Raw genomic sequence first — 17,816 nt, 5'->3', positions numbered from 1 at the left:
AAATTAGTGTATGAAAGTTTTTAAAACATAAAAAACTATTCTTTGAATTAAATAAGATTTAGAAAACAACCACTTACTAACTTTAACTATTTATAGTACGTTAGTTAAGCATATAATTAAATTTTTATTACTTTTTAATTGTTGACAACCAACAAAAAGCTCGTGTTTCCATGCCTGCATTTTAGAAAAAAAAAATCAAACAAACAATGCAAAAATTGGTTCATTTTTATAATATTCAGAACTGCAGTAATCAGGTCAAGGTGTTTCAAGGTTAATTTGAAAAATATTTACATATTCATGTATACATTATTTTTGTTGAAAAAAAGAATAAAGAAAAAACGACAAGTTCATTTTAAGAACATGACGCTAGACTTTTTATAAATGATAAAAATTATATTTCGTACAATGTATTTCAGTTCTACGACACAAAGAATGATTTATGCCGTTTGCATTTATTTTCAGTTTAAAAGATTATAATCAAAATATTTCACATACTGTGAGTAAAGTTCTAAACATTCTAATATGTAATATATCACATATAAATCGATAAATCAGACAAAGCTTGAATTTTATATCAGACATTATAATGATCTTAAAATCTGCACTACTAGATCTACATAGATCAGACTAAATATAGTCCAGACTTAAGGTTCGAGTAAACCAGATTGTCGACTGAAATATGGAATATGCTTTAGACTGATCTTTAGATCAGACTACAGACACAAAGTACACGCACAAAACGATTTCATTTTCTGAGGGGGACTTTGTATGGGAGCTAGGATCAAATTAGGCCCCATCATTACGAAAACCGGCAGTATCATTTAAACTTACATAAAACAAAATGTTTGCTGATTTTTCTAGCAATAAAATAATATTTAACATACATATTTAATTATGAACTGATATTTCCTATTTTGCGGGTAAGATTGTGTGGGGGCTAGATGAAATAATGAAGCGATTTTAACCAATAGGCTTCGTCCGTCAAAAGAAACGTTTGTGCCAAATTTCATCAAATTGTCTTGAAAATTACGACCTGTAGTTTGATTGACATGAACACACAGACGGATATAGCCAAATCGATTCCGAAATTATAATATTTCTGTGCGTTTTGCATTCAGAATTAAATATTTCGAAGAACTCTTATTTTTCATGTCTAAATTAAAAAGAAAACATAGGTATTTTGCAAAATTATAAAAAATAAAGTCATCCCTTAAATTACAATGTCCTTCGTTTTAATTTGAATAACATAAAAGATACCGTTGAAAACATAGCCGGCTTTTGGCAGATTTTAAGTCGCCGGCGAAAATTTTAGTTTCAGCTGTTGCCGCCGATAATTTTTGTCGACGCTGGTCTCTGCGACCGTATGATAAACATTTGTGCATTTCGGTTTTTCTAGAAGAAAAGAACCTCAAACACTAATAAACAAATCGTTTGTAATTTTAAGTAAAAGTTTACAAATATTTCTGTTAAATTGTAATTTATATAAAGAAAATGTTACGTTGCTACAATCGAGGATGCGGCCAAGAATATGAGCCAGAAAATAACAAAGACGGTAAGTAAGATGTTTAAACAAATGAAAACCCTAAACCATAAATTTTGTAAACATTTTACAACTTTTTTAAAAATAGTGAATGAAACTATTGATAAAATGATAATAAAAGGACAAGATTTTAAAAACTATTTATTATAGTTGCCTTTAAAGCAAAAATCTGTAAAATGTTTATTGAAAATAGCAAAATTTATGGATGTATCTTTTCGGTTGTTAAACACAAACCCCCTGCTTGAGTTTTATTTCAATTCAAAACTATTTTAGTGTGTATAGCGAATATTTATCTAAGTTTCGAGAAATTTCCATGACTAATCATTGGAGTGGGGGTTGTGATTTGTTCTCTTTTCTAGATTCTTGCCGTCATCATCCTGGTGAACCTTTTTTCCATGATGCCTACAAAGGTTGGTCTTGTTGCAATAAAAAATCTGTAGATTTTACAGAATTTTTAAGCATAAAGGGTTGCACCCTTTCAAAACATTCAAATATCAAACCACCAGAACCTGAAAAACCAAAAACTGAAAACAAAGATGAAGTAGTGGTAGTTAGAGCGCCTATTAAAGAATCAATGGAAAGACCACCTGTTGACACTGCCATGACTGAACTGAAAGCGACTGTGGCACCGGCTTTAAAAGATTTAATAGATAACTTGGTGACGAAAGATCCCGTTTTAAATGATTCCTTGAAATCAGGGTAAGTTGTTGAAATTAAAGTATGTACATACATATGGAAAAAAAGTACTTAATTCGGAGAGAACATTACAGTGAAATTGCTATTGGCACCTCTTGTAAAAACTCTGGCTGCACTTACTCTTACACCGGTACTGCTTCCGATAATGGTGAATGTCAGTATCACAGTGGTGTACCCATCTTTCACGAAGGCATGAAATATTGGTCTTGTTGCCAGCGTAAAACTTCAGACTTTGCTGTGTTCATGGCTCAGAAAGGTTGTGTTTATGGTCAACATAAATACATTAAAGAGGACGATGACAAGAGGGTGGTACAATGTCGTTATGATTGGCATCAAACGCCCAAAGATGTCATTGTTTCAATCTATGCGAAAAAATATCATTATGCCCAAAGTACAGTAGAAGTAAATCCTGTACGTCTGCATTGCATTTTAGTGTTTCCAGATCAAGAAAACGCTAAATTTGAAATTGATTTAGAATTGAGAGGTGTAAGTAGTTCTTGCCTTGAGTTAAATGATATTGTTTTATCCTCTAAAATTTCATAATATTCTTTGAACTTCCCTTTTTCTAGATTATAGATGTTGACAATACTAAGGTCCATATGTTTGGCACTAAAGTAGAGATTACCATGCCTAAAGCCGAACCATGTTCATGGGCGAAATTAGATTTCCCAAGGGAAAAATTACCGCCACCAGTTAAAGCCGGCCAACAACCAACAAGAACAAAAACTGTTTCGGTTAACGAGTCCGATGATGATGGCTTCAATTTGGATGACATTGAGGCGGTAAATGCTGGTATACAACTGTCCGAACTGGCTTCTACTAAAAATGATTTAGATTAAATTTGTTAGCTGCATAAATTAATTTAAAAAGGATTTTGTTATCCCAACTACATGTTTCATTTCAAAAAGCCACTATATTAATATTTTTTCTCATACAATTATTCTTCAACTACCAAAAACAAATCAAATTTTTCTTTTTATAAAAAATATAGACAAAAATATGCTTAAAATTTCAACATATATTAAAGAGTATTCAATTTAATGTTTAATCATCACCGGGCACCCAGTCCTCATCATCCTCATCGTCATCTTCATCCAAATCAAGTTCACCAATTCCTTGGAACAAGGTTTCATCAATTTTAACACTTTCAATACTGTCACCAGCTTCCAACAAGTATTTAATATCAGACTCATTGAGGGTGTTATCACGCATGAACAGTTCACGTCCAGTTAGCTTTTTGCAATCGGACGATTTTTCTCTTTTGGCGGCTATACCGGTGCTTTCCTCAAATTCCTGTTTCCATTTCAAAAAGGTTTCCACTGTGACACGTGTACCTTCGAATTTCTTACGTTCTGCTTCTTCGGATTCCAGTAGTTTACGTTCGGCTTCCTCTTCTTTGGCTTTTTTGAATTCATCCCATCTCTCATTTAACCATTCTTGGGCAGTACTCACTAAACTGAATATCATTTCCATGCCAATATATTCCTCTATAGATTTTTCTATATGTTCTAATAGTCGTTTTTCATAGCCTTCCTCAAAGTTGACGGGCTCATCGATTTCCACTAAAGGCGCCTCATCGGGATAAGTGGGTGTGTAAGTGAAGACCAAGAAACAGGCCAAACCATTTTCTCCCTGCTCTTTATCGTACTCTTCGGTGGCTATAGGTATTTGGAATTTGTGCAAAGGCTCTGTCTCCAAAACTGCAAGAAAAACCAATAAAAGAAATATTTACTATTGTTGTTGAAAAACCACTTACTCTCCATATCGCCACAGTAAATGGAGTCTAGGGCCTCAATTTCATTGTTCTGGTCTTCCTGATAATTTCTACTCATTTTATATCGTCTTTATAAATAAATCCCAACGATAAATAATAAAATTAAAGAAATTTGTCCAAATATTTCGTGGCAAAAGAAAATAATACCCTGCAAATGTGTTTGAGGTTAAACTCTACAAAAATGTCAAAATTATTTTATAAACAAACCAAATAACAAAGATGCCACTCTACTAGTGTAATTGCAGCGTTTTTTAATAATTTCAAATTGGCAATACTGCTATTTATACCAAAAAGTTGCCACTTTTTGTTTTTATCTTGTATTGACATTCTTTGCAAAAGTCACTTTGACAGCTGTCTTAAAAAATTTGAGGTTAGACAATTTTATCAACGTCTCTTGTGAATTTGCTTTGGTTTTGCAAAATTTGAGATATTAGGTAAATTTTATTAAAAAAAATTGTGTAAAAATTAAAAATAAATGTATAGTTTCTTTAAAATGTTAAGAAAAAATCATTAATAATAGACTTGTTTTATTATTTTAACAATTTCCTTTTGTTTTTAAGGTTTTTCTCTAACTTTAACGTTAGTCGCCGCTGCATTACATAACTTCAGAAAAAAAACAGCAAAATGTCTCAAGCTCCCGTACGTGTATCTCCTTTGATCAAATTCGGCAGATGGTCCTTGTTGACCCTTGGCATTGGTTATGGTGCCTTCCACCAAAACCGCTTGTCCAAGAAGGAAGAGAAGGTACGCGAAATCGAAGCCCAACAAAAGGTCATCCGTGATGCCAAATTGGCTGAGGAAAAGAAACGCAGCGCTGCCGCTGAAATGCGTGCCTTGGAGGAATTGTCGAAACCCACCAAGAAGGCATAAATTCACAATTTCAAAATGTATTTCGTAAAACTTTATTTAAATTAAATAACTAAAAACAAAATTAATGAAATAATAACATCATTTGGATTTAAAATCTATACAAGATGTTGTTGCGTGTAAGTGTAGTAGTGTATGGAAGTGGTCACTTTATTTGCAAGCCAACACCGATCGAAGTAATTGCTGTTTTATAAAGTTGTTCTTTAAAAAAGCTCAACTTAATATGCAAACATTGTTAATTTTTAAGAATAAAGTTGGAACTGAATGCGATAAAAAATGTGATTTTACACAAACCAATTGTTTTTTGATGAAGTGTTCTACAAGTTAATTAAAGGATTTGTAGAGAAAGTAATATGAAATCGTGTAGACCACCTGTTTTATGTAAATACTATTTCAAATTTGAAGTGCTTTTTGAATTAATCAGGGTTGTCATAGAATCCAATCATTGTCGGAATTGGTTTTGAAAAGGAACAAAAAATACATTATTGGTTTCATGAAATCTTATATTTTCGGTTTTTTGCTCGATTATGAATCGTGTTCTATAACAGAAAACTAATAATATTAGATTTTATTAAATCTGATTACGTTTTTTTAACCTTTGAAATCCAGTTCCGGAACGGAGACCTATTTGTAATAAAATCCGAACTGGTTTAATTTTTTCGATCTATATAAATTATATAAAATTTGGTAGTACTAATTTTGTTCCATCGAATTACCTTAAATTAACTTTTTTCAATTCAATAATCTTATTAAGTAAATTTTTCTAAAAAACACAATTGTGATTTCTTATTACAAATCAGGCTTTTTATCATAATGGTCACGTGCATAAAACATTAATTCCTTAATTCTTTTTTTGAAATTGAGTAATATTTTAAAGAATTAAAGATTCTTCAAACTAATACCACACGATTAAATTCCAATAATTAAGCCTTAAAGCTTTCGATGTAGTTGAATTAATTCTCCAATGAATTAATTCCTGCAGAATGTTCAATTCCTTCTGAATGAATTCATTTTGAATTAAAAAAAAACTTTTCCAATTGATTTTTAAATTCTCTCTGAATAATAAAAATTTTGTTTCAATTTAATCTATTACAAACTGAATTCAAAAATTTTTCTTTTATTTAATTTATAATAGAAACAATTATACAAATTAGAATTCAATAGAATTCATTCCTAAAAAGAATTAATTCTCTTAGGAATTAATTCAATGGAAATTTAAAACCACGAAATTGACTTTTAGAATTTAAATTCAATGAATAACTTTAAAATAAAGTAATGTAATGTCTAAAGCCGAATTAAAAATATAAGGGAATTAATTCCAAATAGAAATTATTCATTCTTTCCAAGCTTTATGTACCTTGCCACTTCGTTGATTTGTTTTAGCAAATACACAAACCTTAAACTAAATACTATAACAACTGGCAACTTCATTGATATTTTGTTTTCTCTGTAAAACAATAACTGTGGTAGCACAGTTGTCAGAAAATAAAATTAATTTGTGCGGGAAGTTGATCGAAATGTTAAAAAAGTTATTTTTTCCGGTTCAGTGTAATAAAAAAGTGTTTTCAAATGTAAAAAAAGTGTTATTAAAGTGAAGAACTGCAACGTTTTTAGGACATTATTAAAAAACGAATAGAACTTTAGTAAGAAACTTAAAAACTAAATAGTGACGCGTCGTGTTGGTAAAAAGGAATTAAACTGAGAAAAAAACGAAGTTTTTCAAAAGCTATCGTACATTATTAAATTGTAAAGTGTTTGTTACAAAATCTTCTAAAAAATTTTTATATAAATTATAGCTGCGAAAGGGTAATATAATTTGCACCACCATTAGCATGCAAGTCAGACATTAAACATGCAAAAAAGACAGCCAGCCATTAAGTCAATAACAAAAACAACAATTTATCTCACATAACGGCACTTACTGCAGGATTTCTCTTGTTTCGTTGGCTTTCTTATTGGAAATAGATGAATTGTTAGAAAATTTACCTGCCGGAGTTAAAGATTTCGTTGAAAAATTTTTTAGTTTGTAAAGTTTTCAAATATTACAAAAAATGAGGTTTTATTTTTCTCTGTCTTAAGCTAAAATCAAAAAAAATCATTGTAACACCCATGACACATTTATTGTTGCAAGAAAGTTCTCCACGTGATATTGTTTTAAATTCATATGTGACAAAAATTAGGGCAAAATAGGGTATAAAATGAATGTTATGTACAGTGTCTCTCATAAGTATTCGAATTTAGGTAAACTATGAAAAGAAACCAAATTTAATAATATATTTTGTGTGGGAAATAAATAAATAAATTTGTTATATTGTCTAGATAGTCTTTAGTTTTGATATCACGCCCCTTAAAACTTGAAAACTTTACATTTACTTAAATTAGTTATGCTTTTTTTAAAAAAAGTCCATGAAACTACTTCACAAAAGTATGCGAATTTTTCCTGTATTTCATATTTGATCATATTATACGATACACACATTTTAGAATCGCATGGTTTTATGCTTAATATGGTTTTAAGGGGTTACTATCAACCGCATGGATATATTTTTGACCCATTTGGTCCACAATTTTGGGGGATTTGTACCCTCTTTTCATGTAATATCATTAAAATGGCGATTTTTGGCTATATTTGTAATGTTTTCACCCTTTTTCCAGAGATAAAACCAAAATTTAATATTGGAATTAAATAGAAACCATAGGGTATCTAAAAATAATATTTTTTGTTATAAGGATCTGTACTTAAACGTTCCAAGATGTATTTTTGCTATCGTTTTGCAGTTTCTAATTGAATTATCTGGATCATAAGTCCCTTTTCGTACCTCTAGGGACGATATTTTCCGACAAAGTTGTCTAGTGTATATTCATGTACATATTGGCACTAATGTATTTTAAATTTTCAATATATTATAGCGGTATACAACCCCAAAACATGCCTTAACAAAACGTCATCCTATATAGTAGATTTCAGTTTTTACTACTCGTAACTTTCACGCTTATGTTGCCCGTTACAATAACACTGTAAGTCCTAAATTTTGGTTTTAATTTGATCATAGTAAATAATATTTAAACACATATCAACATTTTTGATGTGATCATAATGATATCGTGCCATGCAGCATGGAGGCCATTGGTATATAAAAATAATGATTTTACTATTTTGAATGGTGTTTCTTCGAGGCATGTTTTGGAGTTGTACACTTCCACAACACATTGAAAACTTAAAATGTATAAAAGCTGATATCTAAAAGAATATATACCAGAAAACTTTCCCCGAAAATAGTTGATCCTAGTATTATAAAAATGGACTTAAGTTCCAATATATTGAATTAGCGAAAGAAGAATGATCCGAATAATTTATCTTGGAACGTTTAAATACAGATTCTTGTAACAAAAGATATTATTTTTAGACACCCCAAGGGGTCTTTTGAGTCCCAATATCAAATTTTTGTTTTATCTCTGGAAAAAAGGAGAAAAATTTACAATTATGGTCAAAAATCGCTATTTTAATGATATTACATGAAAAAAGGGTACAAATTCCCCAAAATTGTGGACCAAATGGGCCAAAAATATATCCTTTCCGTGGATAGTAACCCCTTAAAACAATATTACGCATAAAAACCATTCGATTCTAAAATTTGTGTTGCGTATAATATGATCAAATATGAAATACAGGAAAAATTCGTATACTTTTGTGAGGCAATTTCATGGACTTTTTTTTAAAAAAGCACAATTAATTTAAGTCAATACAAATTTTTTAAGTTTTAAAAAGCGTGATATCAAACATAAGGACTATCTAGACAATATAACAAATTAATTTATTTATTTTGCACACAAAATATATTATTAAATTTGGTTTCTTTTTATAGTTTACCCAAATTCGAATAATTATGAGAGACACTGTAGTTATAATTATTTTTATATATTTTTTGTTTTAGTTTCAGATCTGTTAACTCGACCATATACCATCAAATGGTCGCTTTTAAATTTTGGCTGTTCTGCCTTAGATAAATGTACTCGTAGCACTACAGAATTTTCTAGTATAAAGGATGTCAGCAAGTGACATATTCTTTTACAAATGTCCTTGGCCTTACAACTGCCTCAAGAACCGGATGGTTTAGCTGGTGGTTTTACTTTCATTGGCACTGAGAGTTCTTTTTCCTCGAAACGTTTATTTGAAATATACAAAACATTTGCTGAACGCTATCCTTCGTTAGATATTAACTAAAGTAAGCCTAAATTTTTATTTTAAAAATTAATGCTTTCTCAATGCCCTCACAAAATTGGCAACTTCTTTCAGCAAGTTCCTTAGAATACAAACTTTCAGTTTTATTACTATAATCTTTATATGAATTTATTTTGTATTTTCGATATATTCTAAACATACTCTATGTTCTAAACCTTTTGCTGTACTTCTATAAAACGAGTTCATTTATTTTGTTTAAATGCTTTTATAATTTAATAACAAAATTACCAACTTCATGCTTTATATTTCTAAGAATATGGTTTTTAACTTTTGCTATCAAAATTAGGACCTCCTTTTGATTGGATTTTCAAAATTTGGATTTTTAAAATTTTTTTGAATAAAAAATAACCTCGTAATTTTAAAAAGTTTTAAAATCAAATGTCTTGTACTATTTCATCACTGATTTCGTCATTGTGAATTGATCTAAATAATATTGACTGTGGCTGCTGTCTTTCGAACTTATGCAAACTCAACAATTATTTACTACTTTAGCAGAACTGTGCCTTCATTTGTGTTAATCAGGTGAGTACGAGATACTATTGGATGTATTGTTATTGTATGTGTTTATAGTAATTGAATATTCAATTTTACAATGCTGAAGGTTTTTATGATAAAATTTAATATACTTGATTTTTCACCATTTTGCAAAAATTTTATAAAAAACTTGTTATTCTTTTTTATGCTTTTTGCAGATAAATGAATTATCAATGATTTCATATACATGCATATTTTATAATATTACATTATTATTAATCATTTGTCCTTATTGAATACTTTCTCTAACTTAATTTGTCGTTAAACGGAAATATTATTGAAATTTTCTGAATTTGTTGAATGATTCCTATATCAGAATGTAAAGATTTTTCCGAAAAATGTTAGTTAGTTCTTTTAACAGTCTCATTAAACTCGTTCCAATAGTAACGAGTTCACTATTTTGAACATAAAATTATAGTTGTATAGAATAAATGTCTACTCTTTATCCTCAATATTAAACAAGTACCAAGTAGGTACAGCCCATATTCTTCAGTTATAGTATAGAACAAAGAATAAACAAGAAGTGAAACGCTGTCATTTTTTTACAACAATAACATTACGCTCTTTTCACAGACGAGTGCTGTGTAAATCCAACACATATGTAAAAATTTTATTCTCTCTCCAAACTTCAAAACTTTTTCGCGAAAATTTGAGGATAATAGCACTTTGAAATATTTTTTATCACTTAACATTATATTTTATATTTTTTTTGCACAATTTGAACACATTTAATAGCCCGAAAATAATATATTTTTTACAAACAAAAAAAAAAAATATTTTTTATTTTTTGACATTGAATTTTTGTTGGTTGAAATTAAAACTAAAAAAAACAATGTTGTAAATTTTCGTATGGTAAACAAAAAAAGATATTTCAAATAAATAATTTATTTTTTCAATATTATAGATTAAAAAACAAATAGACGTGTTTATAAAATGTTTGTAGATAAAATATGTGGAAAATATCTTAAGAAACCTTTCAAAGTATAAATTGAAATGTAATATTTTTTTTTTCAATATTTTTCAATACGATTTTTTGCAACTATGTTGACTTGAGAATTCTACTAATACATTCTTAGAGTTAGGTACCGGATGACAGTAGACTTAGGTACTTTTGACAACAGTTTCATTTCTTATTTATTCTTTGGTATAGAACTTGTTATTTAACTTATATACTATTTATGACTCACATTTGTGAGAAGGGAATACTTAAGTTTGTCATTCCATTTGTAATTACCACAATCAAATTTTTTGACCATATACATTAAACCAGGGATGGCATAATTGGCACGATGGTACTTTTTGATGTTCAAAAGTACCGTGATACTCCCGAGTCTTATTTGATACTCTCAAAGCATCTTTAAAATTTCAAATTATTATTCAAATTTAAAATTCCTAGAATGTTTTAGCACATATCTACATATAATTATCAAAAACGCATCAACTGAAAGTTCTAGAAAAAACGGCGAATAAAATTATACAGTAATGGAATTATCTTCACTATTACCAGAATAAAAGAAATCTAGTTTTAGAAGCCACTTATTTAGAAGTATGTTTGCAAATCACTAATGCAGTACATTTCGAAATGGAATTTAAAATTTTTTTCTTGATTGGCATTATATGAATATTAATCTAATTAAAATTCCATTGTTAATATTTTATGAGAAAATTTCAATATTGAAAAAATGTTTGACTTTAAGACTCATTATTTTCAAATGACAGAAACTCGAAGGTTTCAATTTCTATCTAATATGAAACGATATGTTTTGAAATTATGCATTCAACTATAGATAATATAAGAAATATTTGGTCAAAAATATTTGGACTTTAAAGCAAATTATTGTTTGTTGTCATATTCAGAATCGGATGTACTAGGAAATATCCTATGTAAGGTCTCATGTCATGGAGCGCAATGTGTAGAATTTGATATGACAATCGATTTTTGAAAAATTAACACCTACATATTTTAATTTAATAACACATATATAAGAGATTTATTGACAATAAATTATCGTTACTAATACTTGTAGCTCAATTATTTCTGAATTTCATTAAGGCCATATTTATTAAAATATAACAAAATGACTGCATTAAATTTAAATATTAAATATTTACAAAGTACAATATCGGGATGATATTTTTATTGGAGCTATTTGATACCATGTACCCATTTGCTGGACAAGAAATTTCATCAAATCATATCTAAAATGTTAACATTGAGGGATAGACAAATATTCATCATATCAAAATATAATGCCCTTTCTACTTCCGTTGTTTATTTTTTAAAAATGTCTAAATATATGTAAATGCATTTAAGAAATTACCAACTTTCAGCAAAAAAATTATTTTAGTACTCTGAGATCCAAGAAAGTACCCTCAGAAATATTTTTTGATACTGAAACACAATCTCATTTTCCATCCCTGCATTAAACTGTCGATTTAGAGATGTATATTTTTTTGTGTGTAGTTGTTGCTGGGGCTGACAGCCCTTGGCCGATAACTTCGGGTCATTCCGGTACGTAAAACCGGCTGTCGGGGAATATTTTTTTGTCTGTCTATTCGTATGTTTCTTGAAAACAATTTACTTAAGGTTACATAAATCTCTCGGATCCAAATCTCTTATAATTGTATCAGATATGCTTTCCAGAAGATTGTATTTTAAAATTGACGAGGTCGGTCTAAAAATTACAAAGTATATATATCAAACAAAGATATGTACATATTCGAATGACCTTTCATTTGGTATGCATCTTGTCTAGGAAAAAAACAATTATTTTTAATACATAATAACGCTTACTTCCACAAACCATTTATCAATACTTAATTAGTACACCTTGCCACTACGTTAATTTATTTTAGCAAATACACCAACCTTAAACAAACATCAATTCTAAAACAACTGGCAACTTTATTGATATTATTTTTTTTTTCTGTAAAAAGTAAGTATGGCAGCACAGTTGTCAGAAAATAAAATTAATTTGTGCGGGAAGCAGAGACCTGCGCCGATCGGCTCACAGCCGACTGAGCCGAGCCGCCGAATAAATTTAGAAGCCGCCGCCGCCGAAAATTTTTTCGGCTTATATCGGCTTAAATTGAGCCGCCGATTCCTATATGCATATTAATACTATATGTATTAAAATTAAACAAATTAAAAATTATTACCATTTTATATTGTTTAAGCCCCCTTCACACGAGCACACAAGTAATATGATCTGTCAAAATTTTGTGTAGAAGAGAACGGATAGGATCGTCTAAACGCAATATGTAATGAAACCATCACACATTGAGAGAAAATACGGATGGAAAATGTGACAGTCGTATAGCTCTCTTCATTTTTTTAAATGATTAAAAAAACAAGCAAGTCGCATTAGATCAGGGATGTATTTTTATGTAAACACATACAAAAAAATGAAACAGCTGTTTCCATCTTACTTTGTTATTGTTTTATACCAATCGTTTAAACACAAAAAATATAAATCATACGACTTTTATTCTCTTTTTTGTCATATGGATGGAATTTCAATTTACTTTTTCATTAGACTTTTCGTATGTAAAATGTGATCGTCTGAAGGGCCCTTTACTGAAAATTTAAAATATTTAAAAAACGTTATTTTTATATATGGTTCGAGGCATTACTCGAATTTCGTGTTTTTGAACTGAGTACTACAAATTATGCATTCCAATTCTTTATATAAATACGTACATATGTATGTATATCTGTTTACAAACAAAAAAAAACTAAAAATAAAACTCATGCTTTTAGATGTTGTATTTATTTTAAATTCAAATGAGAAAAATTTATATGTTTAAAATTTGTTAAAAAAAAAACATTCTTTCGTTTTTCTCGAAAAGACGTTTTTTGAATTATGTTAGTATTGTGAGCATTATTTTTGATTGGCCTGATGTTTTCCTTTCCATATCACAAAACTAAAAGAACTTCAATAATGTCTGTTTTTATTAATCGGAAACGTGAATACTAAAAACGTTTATTTTTAAATTTTATACAATATGGCAAATTTTATTCGGCTCACAGCCGACTTAAAGCCGCCGCCGAAACTTTTCTACATAAGCCGCCGCCGCCGTCAAATTTGCTCGGCGCAGGTCTCTGGCGGGAAGTTGATCGAAATTGTGAAAAAATTTTCTTTTTTCCGGTTAAGTGTAGTAAAAAAGTGTTTTTTAATGTAAAAAAGTGCTATTAAAGTAAACAACTACAACGTTATTAGGACATTATTAAAACAAATCCAACAGAACTTTAGTAAAAAACTCAAGTGACGCGTTGTACTGGTATAAAATAATATAATTAAGGAAAAAAGTGTGTTAGTTTCTCATAAACACTGTTAAATCAATAAATTGCAAAGTGTTTGTTACAAAATCTTCTTCAAAAGTTGAATACAAATTATAGCTGCGAAAGTGTAATAATTTGCGCCAGCATTGGCATGCAAGGCAGGCATTTAACACGCAAACGAAAGACAGCCAGCCATTAAGTCAATAACAATAACAACAACATTGGTATCTCACATAACGGCACTTACAGCAGGACTTTTCTTGTTTCGTTGGCTTTTTATTAAAAATGGCTGAATTTTTAGAAAATTTATCTGCCGGAGCCAAAGCTTTGGCTGAAAAAGGTACTTTAGTGTGTAAATTACTAAATCCAAATATTACTAAAATGGTGTTTTTCATTTCATTTGTATCTAAAGCTAAAATCAAAAATGCCGAACAGGCCATTTTAACACCTATGGCACATTTATTGCTGCAAGAAAGCTCGCCACATGATATTTACGTTTTGAAATCCTCTGCCGCAAAAATGGTGGCAAAAGAACGTATAAAGGGTAAATTATGGAGTTATTTCTATAATAATTTTTTTCATAAACTTTTTGTTACAGTTTCAGATCTTTTAACACTACCCTACAGCATGAAATGGTCTCGTTTAAGTTTTTGCTGTGCGGCCTTAGATAAATGTACCCGTGGTGGTATTGTTACTCGTGGCATTACAGAATTTTGTGGCATTTCTGGTGCCGGTAAAACTCAGCTTCTTTTACAATTATCCTTAACGGTACAACTGCCTCAAGAACTGGGTGGTTTAGCTAGTGGTGTTGCTTTCATTTGCACTGAGAGTTCTTTTCCCTCGAAACGTTTATTTGAAATGTCTAAAACTTTTGCTCAACGCTATCCTAAGTTAGATATTAACTATTTGGCCAATGTTCATGTGGAACATGTTTTGCAAAGCGTAAGTTTTTCTTTACGATAATCCTTTTGCTAAATTCCTATAGCTATGTTTAAATGCTTTCATAATTTAATAACAAAATTATCAACTTCTGGATATACATATATCCTAAAACTACGCTTTTTAACATTTCCTAATAAAAATAGCATCTGCTTTTGATTGGCTTTTTAAAATTTGGGTTTATTAAACCTGTAATCCTAATTTAAATATAAAATACGCTCATAATTTCAATCATTTCCATTAATTTCAACCATGAATTTCAATATTGACTTCATATCAGGAACAACTTTTAAAATGTGTTTCCGAACGTTTGCCACCACTGATGTCGTCGCTACGTATTGGTCTAATTATTATTGACTCGGTGGCTGCTGTCTTTCGTACTTATACAAATTATATTGAGCGTGCTAAAGATATGCGTAAATTGGCAAATTATTTACTACATTTAGCTGATAAATACAATTGTGCTGTCATTTGTGTTAATCAGGTGAGTACGAGATATTATTTGATTGTTGTTTTTGCTTATATTTATTGAAGATTCAATTTTGCAATGATGTAGGTTTTTTAAATAACTTTAGAAATTGACTCATTATTGCACTATTATAATTTGCTTTTCTACCTATATTTTATGCGAAAATATTAGAGAACCAAAATTTCTTTTTTAGTAGTTTTATAGATTTACTACGACTGTTTTGAATTGTTATCATATACGTTATAATATTACGCTATTATTTATCATTTGTTTTTACTTCTTTATCTTATATTGTCGCTAAACGAAACTGGTATAGAAATTTTCTAAATTTGTGATATGTAAGTAAGTTTTTTTAACAACCTCTTGACATTTGTTCTAATATTAATAATTTCAAATGAGCTCTAAAAAGGGTTTTTAACTACTTCAGAGGGTTGGCAATTTTGAGCCAATATTATACGTCTATAGAATAAATTTCGCCTCTTACTACCATTGGTGACATTTTTATATAAAAATGTTTAGGCTAAACTTCTAACTAGTATCAAGTATAGCCCATTAGTAAAGCTAGCTGGCATTAGTCAAGTTAGCTGTAGAACAAAAAAAAAAAAAAAACTTTATATACCCTTTACCTTCTTTAGAAGGGTTTATATAAGTGTTTGTATTCTGAATTTTTATAAATAGCGAACTCGATCTAGCGATGTATATCTGTCCATCTATCAATTCCTATGGAAATTAGTTAGCTAGTAAGTTTACTAATCCACTAATTAAACAATTTCTCTGCTTGACACCAATCTGAACGCTTCCATTAATTCACTTTACTTTTGCAATTAACATCATCATCAACAACATCTTCTTTAACATCATACAACGCAACCGTAATACTAACACAATAATTGAAACTATTATCCAATATATTTCCCCCTCTTCTCTCTCTCTGTCTCCCATCAGGTAGCCACGATCAGTGATAAACAGCCTGAAGTACCATGTTTGGGTCTATCCTGGGCCCATTTAGGTCGTACTCGTATGCGTATCACTAAAATACCCAAACAAATACAATACAATGATAAACTTTTAACGGTACGTAAATTAGAAATTCTATATTCTCCCGAAACACCCATAGAATATGCAGAATTTCTAATAACCGAACAAGGTGTCATAGATGTACCGTGCCTTAAATAAATACAACTTATTTTCTTTTTTTTTCAATTGAATTTTGGCATATATTTTATGACTGTTTTGTTGTTAATTAATATTTAAAGCTAAACATAAGTTTTGTACATTTAATAAGTTATTATACATATACATATATGGTTTCTTTCCTTTTTTGCTTTTTAAATATACATAAAGTTTAGGTTTTTATTCTTATATTCTTATAATTAATATTAGTTATTGTTAAAAAAATAGCTTAGAAGAGAAAGTTTTGTATTTATTTGTTTTAAAGGATTAATTTGAAAAAAAAAGAAATATATATACGGATTTTCTTTTATATATTTTATCATAAATGTTATGGTTATTTTTTTATTGAACAGCTAAAATTGAGCATTTTCCTTATTTATATTATTACTTAAAATTTAAGGTTTTATTTAGGGGTTGTTCCTCTAAATGCGAACGAAAATAATATTTTTTATTTTATATTAAAAGCAACAAATAAATTCGCAGAATTCGTTTGTATTTAGAGGAAGATAAACTTAATTACTTAAAATTATTTATTTATTATGTATGTATTTTATTGTGATTTAGTTTTATTACATCGTATACTTTAAATTAAAATTAATTTTTGAATTTATTTAAAATTTTCAATTTATCACATGAAATATTAATAGTTTTTTTTTTTTTAATTATAATTTATCATCTTAAAAATTCGTAGAATTATAATACTTTAAAGACTTGCTCCAAAATAACATATTCTTCACATATTATTTAATATTCTCTGGTGTTCCATTTAATAGTTTTTTTAAAGATCAAAATTAATGGCACTTTTAGGCTTTCGCGAATTGATGGCACTTTTAAGCTTTCGCCAATTGGTTTTCAAAGTTTTAGTTATTATTTTTCGTAAATATATCTAAACACATTTTAAACATTGAATTCTTAACCAATTCCAATTACTTTTAACCAATTATAGAACAGTTGAAATTTAGAGAGAACCTTTTGGACCTTTTGGACAATTGTGATAGCCTTAAAATGATTCTTATCTAATTTGGGCTGTTTTATTATTGTTGTGGTCCCCGAGAGGATCATTCGTTAATTCTAACTAATTTAATTAGATTTGTTGATGCCATATTCTTGGAATAGTTACGTAAAAGGTGTTGTACCGATTCTTCTTCGTTTTAACAAATCCTGCTATATGTTATGTGAGATTTGACATGTATTAAGAGTCAAGAGATTTAAAGTCCTTTTCTGTGAAATATAGGGTCAGACAATATTCTGCAAATGGTATTAGTGGATCACTTAAGATTCTATTTTTCTGTCATTCTT

General features: G+C 29.2%; 4 protein-coding genes and 1 long non-coding RNA gene across 5 annotated transcripts in view; 4 read left to right on the top strand and 1 right to left on the bottom strand.

Annotated features, from left to right (window-relative positions):
• Positions 1–1,305: 1,305 nt before the first annotated feature.
• LOC119604457 (cysteine and histidine-rich domain-containing protein) lies at positions 1,306–3,247 on the top strand. The gene is made up of 4 exons (XM_037957081.1): positions 1,306–1,552; positions 1,900–2,239; positions 2,311–2,722; positions 2,806–3,247. The coding sequence occupies exons 1-4, from the start codon at positions 1,492–1,494 to the stop codon at positions 3,073–3,075; spliced, it is 1,083 nt and encodes a 360-aa protein (XP_037813009.1). The 5' UTR covers positions 1,306–1,491; the 3' UTR covers positions 3,076–3,247.
• LOC119604458 (RWD domain-containing protein 1) lies at positions 3,130–4,209 on the bottom strand. The gene is made up of 3 exons (XM_037957083.1): positions 4,158–4,209; positions 3,993–4,078; positions 3,130–3,936 (listed from the first exon to the last, which is right to left on the bottom strand). The coding sequence occupies exons 2-3, from the start codon at positions 4,066–4,068 to the stop codon at positions 3,281–3,283; spliced, it is 732 nt and encodes a 243-aa protein (XP_037813011.1). The 5' UTR covers positions 4,069–4,078; positions 4,158–4,209; the 3' UTR covers positions 3,130–3,280.
• Positions 4,210–4,322: 113 nt separating this feature from the next.
• LOC119604459 (ATP synthase subunit e, mitochondrial) lies at positions 4,323–5,170 on the top strand. The gene is made up of 2 exons (XM_037957084.1): positions 4,323–4,444; positions 4,571–5,170. Exon 2 carries the CDS (start codon positions 4,635–4,637, stop codon positions 4,878–4,880), a length of 246 nt encoding a protein of 81 aa, XP_037813012.1. The 5' UTR covers positions 4,323–4,444; positions 4,571–4,634; the 3' UTR covers positions 4,881–5,170.
• A 1,215-nt stretch (positions 5,171–6,385) lies between these two features.
• LOC119604455 overlaps positions 6,386–17,816 on the top strand; it is a 156,957-nt gene continuing 145,526 nt past the window's right edge. The window contains exons 1-2 of the long non-coding RNA XR_005231514.1: positions 6,386–6,683; positions 9,616–9,642. This is a non-coding gene — a long non-coding RNA (uncharacterized LOC119604455). The remainder of the gene's footprint in view (positions 6,684–9,615; positions 9,643–17,816) is intronic.
• Positions 13,734–16,700, top strand: LOC119604454 (DNA repair protein XRCC3). Its single transcript, XM_037957079.1, has 5 exons — positions 13,734–14,276; positions 14,349–14,480; positions 14,535–14,878; positions 15,156–15,359; positions 16,290–16,700. The coding sequence occupies exons 1-5, from the start codon at positions 14,222–14,224 to the stop codon at positions 16,518–16,520; spliced, it is 966 nt and encodes a 321-aa protein (XP_037813007.1). The 5' UTR covers positions 13,734–14,221; the 3' UTR covers positions 16,521–16,700.

The sequence above is a fragment of the Lucilia sericata genome, unplaced genomic scaffold (assembly GCF_015586225.1).
Source record: "Lucilia sericata isolate MDLA Ls3-8-SP2 unplaced genomic scaffold, ASM1558622v1 Contig000396F_arrow, whole genome shotgun sequence".
Lineage (NCBI taxonomy): Eukaryota > Metazoa > Arthropoda > Insecta > Diptera > Calliphoridae > Lucilia > Lucilia sericata.
Note: the sequence above shows the minus strand (reverse complement) of the source record. Positions and strands in the feature narration are given on the sequence as shown.

Excerpts from the sequence above, each read along its gene's own strand:
- LOC119604457 (XM_037957081.1), top strand. The coding sequence starts at position 1,492 with ATGTTACGTTGCTACAATCGAGGATGCGGCCAAGAATATGAGCCAGAA. Across the intron at positions 2,240-2,310 it reads AATGATTCCTTGAAATCAGG|TGAAATTGCTATTGGCACCT; the intron begins GTAAGTTGTTGA and ends AGAACATTACAG. Across the intron at positions 2,723-2,805 it reads TTGATTTAGAATTGAGAGGT|ATTATAGATGTTGACAATAC; the intron begins GTAAGTAGTTCT and ends CCCTTTTTCTAG.
- LOC119604458 (XM_037957083.1), bottom strand. The coding sequence starts at position 4,068 with ATGAGTAGAAATTATCAGGAAGACCAGAACAATGAAATTGAGGCCCTA. Across the intron at positions 3,937-3,992 it reads TTACTGTGGCGATATGGAGA|TTTTGGAGACAGAGCCTTTG; the intron begins GTAAGTGGTTTT and ends TTTTTCTTGCAG.
- LOC119604459 (XM_037957084.1), top strand. The coding sequence starts at position 4,635 with ATGTCTCAAGCTCCCGTACGTGTATCTCCTTTGATCAAATTCGGCAGA.
- LOC119604454 (XM_037957079.1), top strand. The coding sequence starts at position 14,222 with ATGGCTGAATTTTTAGAAAATTTATCTGCCGGAGCCAAAGCTTTGGCT. Across the intron at positions 14,481-14,534 it reads GGCAAAAGAACGTATAAAGG|TTTCAGATCTTTTAACACTA; the intron begins GTAAATTATGGA and ends TTTTTGTTACAG. Across the intron at positions 15,360-16,289 it reads CTGTCATTTGTGTTAATCAG|GTAGCCACGATCAGTGATAA; the intron begins GTGAGTACGAGA and ends GTCTCCCATCAG.